The 9,832-nt window shown below is 39.4% G+C and overlaps 1 protein-coding gene across 1 annotated transcript in view; it reads left to right on the top strand.

Moving 5' to 3' along the window:
* The first annotated feature begins 8,971 nt into the window (after window positions 1–8,971).
* Window positions 8,972–9,832, top strand: part of CHRM3 (cholinergic receptor muscarinic 3) — a 138,123-nt gene continuing 137,262 nt past the window's right edge. Inside the window, 1 exon segment of the mRNA XM_035900256.1 lies at window positions 8,972–9,069. Within this exon segment, the coding sequence (XP_035756149.1) occupies window positions 8,972–9,069 (98 nt within the window).

The raw sequence follows: 9,832 nt of genomic DNA, 5'->3' as shown, positions 1-9,832 counted from the left end.
CTGCTTTTTCCTTTATTGAAGTTCTGTATACTAATTCAGTACAAAATTAATAACAGATCTTTAACTTCAGCTGCCCAGAAAGTCACGCTGCCAGTGATCTACAGAGGTTAACAGGTTTTCAGAGATGCGAGAAGGTATTTTACAGTCCCAAAGCTTACTTATGTTGTTCTCCCACAGGGGGTCAGGATTATATCCCTGCAGTGGGCACTTCACTCAGTTTTCACTCCTCAGCCCTGATGCCTGTGTGGCTGTTCATGACCACACAGAAAATGGCAAGCAATAAGTTGTATTCTTATCAATGAGAAATTTTAGTTAAAATTCAGAATCAGCAGCTTTTGCTACACTGGTTTCTGTTATGTTAGATGTTGCTATAGTCCATTAATGGTATGTAACTATATGTATTCAGTCCTGGGGCTTAATTACAGTTTAGGCTTTCATATAAAGAAGTGCCGATCTCCCTGTTATACACTGAGACCCAAAGTGGCCAACCTGTGCCTTTGAACACTGGCATCAAAGACAGCAGTGGCTGCCAGACCATGCAAAACTGCCTTTGCTGGGTCGCAGAAGCATTCCGGTAGAGTCTGGGGTTGTGATCCTCACCGATTCATTGGGTGTTTCATACTGTATGGAGCTGTAGCCTGTGGGAGTTTGTTTTGAACGTAGTCCTCCCAAAGAGCAACCCTTCTGGGCGCTGCTCCATGGACCGGAGCGGCTGAGTCCCTTCTGTAGTGGCGCAGGAGGACAGGGGCTGTGGCCAGTCCATGGCAGCTCCTCTCTGCTGCTCCTTCCTCCTCACGCCATTCCTTGCTCTAGCATGGGGCCTCTGTGAGCTGCTGTCCTTCAGGATGAACCTGTTCCAACCTGGGCTCTCCATGGGCTGCAGGTCCTTCAGAGCATGTCCACCTGCTCCTGTGTGGACTGCTGGAAAGTGCTTTGCTCTTTTCTAAATACCCTTTCCCTGACGCACCCACCCATGGCTGTGGGGCTCAGCTGTGCCCTGTGGTGGGGCCCTTTAGAGCTCGCTGGAACCAGCCTATGCCCAGTATGGGGGCAGCCTCACCCTCTCCTCACAGAGGGTCCTGCAGCACCCCCCACTGGCAGCTGAGCATGGACACCCATGGCAGAGGTAAATCCAAGGCCTATTGGCTGTTTTTATTTCATTGTTGAAAGTGATGTTTGCACTGGAGGTTCTGTCCAGCACTGCCATGGTTACTGGTGTCCCCAGGGCATGCAGGAGTGTCTCCCTCCCCTTCCCAGGGGTGTGCCATTTGCCCTGCTCCCTCCAGGTGCTGGGGAATAGCCACAGCTGCAAGAGATGGCGCCAACGCCTCTGTCGCAGTGTCCCAGGGTCCTGCCTGCAGGCCTGCAAAGTTGCCTGCTCCACAGGGAGCTGAAAATCAGGCTGAAGCTGGCCTGGTGCCCCCAGGCCAGTCCATCAGCCCTGCAGGCCTGCTGTGGGGGCTGGCAGGTTTAGTGCTGGTGGGTTTGTGGGGGGGGTGGCCCTGGCTTCTGGTCACGCCTTCACCCCATGGCAGTTCTATGATGATCGGTTCCTTTCTGACCTGTAAGGATTTAAAATTACTCTTTAATTGAAAAGAAGAAGAAAAAAGTGATTACTTTTCTAAAGCTCTGCAAATAGAGTTAGTGAAACTTTTTGGAAAAAGAGGTTTAATTCCAATAAATGCAATTATAGCTTCTGTTGTGTCTATAACTCTTAGGTGTTGAAGGAGTTGAACATTTAATATCTTACTGTCTTTTTTTTTTTTCCCCCCCAGAGAAATAGGTTTATATATTTGAATATAGAAGCTGCATTGCAGGTAGTGTCTGGGTTCATTTAGGAGGTTGATTAAGGTTTGCATATACATACTGTTAACTTTCTTTTGATGTAGAAGAGTGGATTTTGGTAGGTAAGTGTGGAAGATTATTGCACCTCTTGCCAACAGGTTATCTCTTCTCTGTGCTTCTAAACATCTTAATTAACCCCACAATTTCTCATCAGAAGTTTCATTAAGATAATTGTTGGGTAATTTTGTGTATACTTTGTACAAAATGGAGTTTAGAAAGAAATTCATGATTACTGAGCTTTTCCTCTGTTACCCAGCAGGCATAGTTAGGAAAGACCAAATTATGGGATATTTCCTACCTGAGTACCCCAGTGAACAGGCAGCACATTTCCATTAACAGACTTAACATCCCTTTTCAGGAAAGTCCATCTGCTTCCAACTGATAAAGTAGCATATTACTCACAGCGCATTCAACTGCCTCACATGATAATTCAAAACTTTACTTATGCTTTCCCACTCTCTTCAGATTTAACACGCCAAACATGTATCTTGTGAGTCACACTCATATATATCCTGAAATACTGAAATTTCTAATGTTTTGTTAGATCTTTCTAAATATTATTTTTCTGTTTAGAGTAATCAGTGACACTGAAAGGGGTGTGTGGTTTTTTCCATCCATATATATATATATATATGTAGTGGAGCCTAATCTCACTCTAAATGGTGGGATGGATCAGAATATTTATAGACTAAATAGTGGGGAAAAGGGATTTGTCAAAACAGTTATTACAGATACCCATTTATGATCACAAGAAGTGAGCACTCAGGATGGGGTTCATCAAACCAGATTTAGATGTGCTGTGTAATGGATGGAGGACATGAGATACTCCTAAGGCTTACTTCATCTCATCCTGGGGCAAATAACTAAGATACATCAGCTCTGTTGAATGGTCCTTTGATGTGGCAGCTTTTCTTGTGTTGACTGTGCAGAGTCTGTACAGCTCAGGGGTAGATGCCTACAAGTGTAAAGATATCTAAAGTTAAATGGGACCACTTCCTAAATTATTAATGCTGGTAACTGTATATCAAGTAGTGAGCTTCCTGGTTTGGTCTGTTTAGCCATGATTATCTTGTGTCATGTAAAATCCTATATGACATTTAACAAACTTTGCTTTAAAAAAAATAATTTTTGCTTTTTTAAAAACAGAGGTGCTAGAGCTCGGACATCAGTAAGCACCCAAATGAATCACAGTCTAAGAGAGATTCTAATTACTTCTCAAATTTTAAAAAGCTTTTGTGAGTATATATCAAATGCATAGAAAATGTAAGTAGTAAAGACCAGTTAAACTGAAGTACTCTCCTAGTAGTTGTTTTTTCCTCATGTTTTCCTTTTTCCTAACTGCTTGTGCTACTGATTATATTCAGACACTGTAGTGCACTTATGAGATGCTTTGTACGTGAACTGAACTGAGTTGAACACTTTTACGCTGAGCAGATCAAACTGAATATTTACAAAATAACCACTCAACTTTGCCAATAAAACGCTGCAGTCACTATTCTAGAGTGAAACAAATGTGATATATTTAGACTGAACAATTTTTGAGCTATGAGACTACCAAATTAAAATCATACCTGAAATATCTGGATTTTGTTTTACCATACTCCTGAGAACTTCAAAACAAAATGAAGCCTTCTAGTTATTCAGCAGCTGAAACAGATTTGGCTGAGTCAGTACTAGGGATTGACATCTCTTCAGTGAGAACATTGTCTAAATTCAGGATGAGAATCATTAATTTTTATCTTGGTTAAACTGGATGAAAGGGGCATAAAATTATGGTTTTCAGTGACCCTCAAAAAGTAAAAGTTGAGCAAGTTTAATGAACTGTTGTATGACATTGAAATTGTCCTTTTATTTTGGCCTTATGGAATTTCTGCTACAACCTCAGAAATGCAGAAAATGATTCAGTTCAGTGGGGACTTAGTTGACATTTGCACAACATAGGAAGAATTTATAGCTACTGTTTAGAACAGGCAGAACATCAATTTTCCTTTCAAGTTCAAGTTGATAGAATGAGCCTCTGCCTCCTCCTTCCATCGGATTTATAGGATATTCTAGAACTGTTCTTCCTTAACGTAGCCTTTTGAAGCAGTTTAACAGTAAATACAATATGCTTCTTGGGCTAGGGTTAGAGAGAAGATGATCCCATCATTTTGGATTTTGCGTGGAGGGACCACTGGTAACCAGTGATTGATGTGCTCTTAGCACATCAAGCCATTCACCATTTTACAGACTACTTCCCTAACAAACATGGAGCTAAAGTTAATCTTGTGCTTCTTTTAAAGTATTTGACAGGTCTAGTCTCCAAACTTCAAGCAGTGTGTTCAGGCCAAAGATGCTGGCAATACAAATTTTTGAATAAAGAATGAAAAATTCTGAAAAGATCTCCCTACTGCATTGCCAGAAAATTGTAAACAATTTTGTTTCACTTTTGATTTTTACAAAGAATTGTTTTGGTTTTTTTTAATGTAGTTTTTTGACTCTTCCATGTATTATTCTGGATTCATGACCCATGTTTATTTATTGACAGTGCTCATTTTTGATGCATCTAATTAGAAAGATGTACATTTCTGTAGTATCTCAACTTTTCAAAATTCTTACCTACTTCTGACCTGTGCTGGCTGGGAGTCAAGTCAGCACCTTGTGCTTGGAAACTGGCCTGATTCCTTTCGTCAACCATACAAGAAAAATCTCTTTTTTATAAATGGACTCTTTCCTTAAGGTAAAAGACAAATTCTAAGAATGTGAAAATAAATCAACAACAACAAAGAAAAAACCCTGTTCCCAGCAGGAAATTCTTTTTGAACTAAGGGTAGCATGTTTGCCTCTCATATCAGTGCAGAGGTTCTTTTCAAGTGTATAAACATTGCAGTTGCAATCTCTTACCATGCAGCTTTGATCTTGTATTGGTCCAGAGTGATTCTAACCTCTTTCTAATTAGATCCATGGAAAGAAGGGCAAGGCAGAGACACCTCTTTCAGCTTGCAGACTTTTTAATACCTGAAGCTCAAGAATCAAAAGATTTTCTGCTCTTTAAAACCACTAGAAATAGAAGCTGCAGGGCTGATACTGTAATATGCCTTTTTTCTGATTTTTATAAAGTCATCAGGATTATATCCATAAAACTATTAACGTGCATTTTATCTGTGTAGGTATACCTATAGGCATTTTTGAGAATGATAAATATGATGTGTAGTAGTGTTGATTTGGGTTTTAAGATATTATTTAGGCAAAAAAATACAAATATGTAACTAAGTCTCTCCAATTTTTGAGACTTTTTTTTTCCCCCACAGCAAGACAAAAATTGCCCAAAGTTCATTAAAAATAATAAAAAAAAAAGGACCCATGAGATCACTTTTATCTGTTGATAAACACTCAGGTGAAATACCCACCTTATTATGTATAAGTTTAACCAGTCTGTGAAATTTATTTCTGATAGTGAGAAACCTACTTCGTGATGCACCTCTGTATAAGCACAGGAACTCAATTTTTCAGTGCAGAGTCAATGCGTGCATTAATCTTATCAAGTAAATGAAGCAGAAATTACTGTATCCAGAGTTCTGCTTTCCACAGAAGTAGTTCTCTTATTTGAAGGCTTTTCTGACACTCTAGTCTCAAGTAAGCTTTTATCAAAAATAAATAAAAAGCTAAAGGTGGCACAAGGGTGCACTTCTTATTTAAAATAGTAATTCTCATGATTATAGGAAAGGAATCATACAAGTAATAAAATGTGATCATCAGTTCCATACCTGGAACGCAGAGCATCCGCCTGTCCAGACCATCTTTTAAGGTATTGTAATCACAGAGGTATTTGTAATACCACAAATCCACTCCTCTCCATAGCGTGCCCATGTGCACAGAGCTTAACTCAGTTTCCTTGGTTGTGCTGCCTCCCAAACCATCCCCAAGCTAAAATCCTGCTAGGACCATTCTCACAGTTTAATAGCACAGATCAAGTACCAATGCCTAGAAGCACCCCACAAATAAAATTTTCTAGCATAGACATAGCAATTGAAGTCAGAACTGGCTGATGTTGTCTTAAATAGGTTCATGATTCATGATGATAACTGGGGTGGTGTTTGGGGGGGTTGTTGGGTTTTGGTGGGTTTGGGTTTTTTGGGGTTTTTTTTGACAAATATCCTAGAAGGAATAAAGAAGGACTAACGAACTGTATCAGCGCAGAAGAATGGTTCAAACTGTTGTTTCCCAGGTGTAAAATACAAATCAACCAGATTTCCATCTTCCCTGATATTATCCTGCGTATTTAAGGGGTTAGCAACCACGTTTTATGATGTCTATTACAGGTCCACTCTCACATTAACTACAAGCATCTACCTCCAAATGCTTTGTGTCAAATAATAGCCTTTCTCTCTTTTCTAAAAGAATCAAACTGAATCAAGGTGGAAGGATGTGTGGGGATAAAACTTTGACATGGTTGCTTTAAATGGACTTTGATGTTCTTCACCAGCTGAATTGTCAACTGATTTTGATTGCTTTTCATAAAGAGTAGAGTTTATTAGTTTTGTAGCTGAATATACAAACAACACATGCTTATTTGAGGAGCCTTAGTTTATCGTAAATTAGGGCAATGAATTCCAAAGCTCTGAGTCATGACCTGCGTTGTTAGGGGAGTGAAACTGGATTCTTGATAGTAATGGCATAAAATTAAAATATAATAGAAAATTACTGGGAAGAAATTTCTTTATTGGGAATAGCTTGAAAAGCTAATTTAATAATGAATTAGTTTATTGCTAGCTAAAAACATAATAACTTGCTAAGAGGAAAATTATTAAGCATTATTTTTAATTGTTTCGTAGTTTTAATTGTCAGAAACTGTAATTCTTCAACGAAAAGAAGGCTCAACTAACTAAAAAGAGGCTTCCCTTTTCAATTGTTTTGCAGCTTTAAAAGTGCAAAAATTACTTAAAACTGGCTTTGGTCATGAAGCAGACTTTTAAAAATTATTTTTCTGCATGGCTCATGTGAATGAGAAATGCTTTTCATCCTTTATGCTTTCAGTGGTTTTGAGTGTATTTCTCATTGTTGTTTCATGGGTGACTATGTAAGAATACCACCAAGGACCTTTAGGGACCTCAGGTAAACAGTAATTGGTACATGCTGTGCAAATTGTAGTTTTAGTAGAAGAGTGAATTACTAACGTGTGGATTCACTTCTGCATCACTGGACTGAAGTACTGAAACCAGAGTTGCTGTTTTGAAAAGTCTGGAACTAACCTTCCTGAGCTGAAAGATCAAGCTCTCCCACCAAAGGCTTCACACCGTCCTTACAGAGCTTCTGCGCCCCTTTAGAGAGTGAAAGCCTTCTCCAGGCGGGAGGTGGTTAAATGATGGGGCGAACTCCCTGGCTGCTTCTTGCCTCTTTCTGAGAATTTTGCTTTCTTTGCTCAGTGACCTTCAGTGCAGGCACGTTTCCTTGTGCTGCGCTTCCTGTGCATTGTCCCTCTGGGAGCAGCAGGAAATGCTGTAGGAAGTGGATTTGGAGTGATTGTATCTCATCTAAGCGTTGATTTGGGCTGAGAGGGTATCAAAGCCTGCTCTTGTGAAAGGGTTTGCCACACTGACGTGTCCGGGCTCCTTCCAGTTAAGAACTGCATGGCACTATTTGTAGGATAAATAATGCGTATTACATCTTTCCTGGCCCTATTTTATCTGATCTGCTTCCTTTACACTCATTCTCACAAATACAGCCTCTTGTTTTCATTTGTTGTAAGGGTGTGTTCAGATTCGCTTCCACTCTAATGTATTGCATTCTTGGCTGCGCAGGGTTAGTGGAAGGAATTGCTGTCTTCCAGGAACGTGTTCTGCCAGAGGAGAGAGAGACCTTTGTGATTAATAATATAGCCGAACTGTGTTAGAAGCGCTGTGTTGATGTGCAGCAATGTACATGGGCAGTAAATGTGTATTTTCTTCCAATCTCAAAATGAACTGGAATATAGTCTCAGTCTTGTTTTTTAATAATCTCAACCTTGTTGTTGCTGGTTTGGTTTGGTTTTTTTTTTCCCCTGAGAAACTGAGGATCCAGCATAGCCAGTGTGTTCTCTCTCTGGTCTGCTGCTTCCTTTTTATAACGCCTGGGGTTGAAATCCCTTGGTGTGCTGGTAAAGGCTGAGACACTGAGCAAACATGTGGAGCATCTATTGATTCCGAATCAATCTTCTGTTTTAAGTTACTCAAAGGGATCTTGAAGCCTTAGGCTGCAATGGCATGCAACGCATGGGATGATAATGGCATATGGTTCTACTTGGCACTAAATACATATAATGAAATGTAATATGGTAGTCAGTGGCTATTCCGTCTCATACACTTCTGACTTCGGGAATTTACAACTTTTATTTATGTTGTTTAGGTTTTAATTATTGTTATTTTTACTTCCTCTGTAGCCATGTCAAATTTTAAAAGCAACAGTATATTAAATGCATCTGAAAATATAATATATGGAATTCATTAGGGGTTTTATTTTTCTAGGTTTTTACAATTTTGACATGAAAGTTAATATTCTAAACCAGCTTCCTAAATTGGTCAACTTGAGAAACTGCATATTTTGGGGAAGAAAAGGAGAGCTCAGTATTTAGTTCTGTCCCTGTGTTGAGCTGTTCCTGGGGTCTAGGCAGGCTCAGCATCCCATCGCAATCTGTGCCTGGAGGTGCCAATTTCCAGGCACAAGCCAGCCAAGTTGCCTTGCTGATTCAGCTGCAGACTTCTTTGTGTTGTCTTAGAGAAATTGTTATCCTCACTCCAATTTGCTCGCTGTGTTTGAAAAAATCATCTGAAAATACTGTAATAGTACCTAGCCCTTTGTTTGAGAGTAGGTATGAACAGCCCAAAGGCTTGTCAATACTATCTTATTACCACTGCTCCAGATCTCTGTGATACATGCATGCTTGAGTTTTTATATTTTCAGCTAGGCCTCTAAGATTTTTTTTTAAAAAAAAAAAAAAGGGAAAAAAGGAAAAAAAGAAAAAGAAGATATTATTCAGCAATAGAAAGTATTAATAGCTTTTGTCTTCTCTTGGTCCAAAGGAGACATTTTGGCTTATATATCTATATGTCTCCTCCATATGTCTGTAATTTATTTTAATAATTCTTCTTTTGTTTTGTTCACAGCCTACATGCTGACACGCTACCAGTTTTGTTTCCAAAAGAGGATTTCACAGAACTACACAGTGCCTGATCCAACTAGCTGCTTTGATGTTCCTCACTGGACTATGTAGGTAAAATTCAAAGAAACATATACATTAACACTGTATCTTTCCAAGTATTTAGCATATTGAGAAACAGCTGATTTTTGGCAAGAGTGCTTGCTTTGCGAAATCAGGGTCTCTTGGAATTTGTGGACTAAAAAATCATTTATTAAGGCCCTCCAACTTTGCAATGTGTTTTATCATCAACAGACATGTAACTGTAGACTGTCATATGTCACAATGTTTTTGGTCTCCTTGCCACGTCTGTTTTAAGCTGTCATGGGTGCTGGGAACGCTGTGATACCTGTCATTCCTGTAGGTGTACCTGAGCTAACTTTAACAGCAGCTGCAGTGGCGCAAATTTCAGCTTAGGCACAAAACCCAGCAGAGAAATTGAATATGTTCTCAAGCAGTTGGCAAACCTTGAGCTTCTTGTTATTACAGCTGCACAACTAGCAGAACAAGAGCTAGCCAGGGTGAGAGCTAGGCTGAACAAGTTTACATCAATGAACCTCTATGCTTGTCTTAAGAAGAGTAGAGCAGTATCATGGTATTGGTAATCAGGACAAAGATGCTTTCAGGTTATTCCTGTTGATTGTCTTGAACTTCTGCACAAACCTTGAAGTTTTCTATGAGTTTCAGACAAAATAAAAAATGTAGCTGATATTCCACCTCCAGGATTTCCCTGCAGAATAATTCAGTCTTGCTATAGTAGATGTGGGAATCCAACAAGTTAAATTAAATTTCTTGAAAAGTGTGTTTTCCCTCCTGATTTTGATATGCTAGCTG

The sequence above is a fragment of the Egretta garzetta genome, unplaced genomic scaffold (assembly GCF_000687185.1).
Source record: "Egretta garzetta isolate BGI_Z169 unplaced genomic scaffold, ASM68718v1 scaffold248, whole genome shotgun sequence".
NCBI classification, from domain to species: domain Eukaryota; kingdom Metazoa; phylum Chordata; class Aves; order Pelecaniformes; family Ardeidae; genus Egretta; species Egretta garzetta.
The sequence above is the reverse complement of the archived record's forward strand: the minus strand, read 5'-3'. Positions and strand labels throughout refer to the sequence as shown.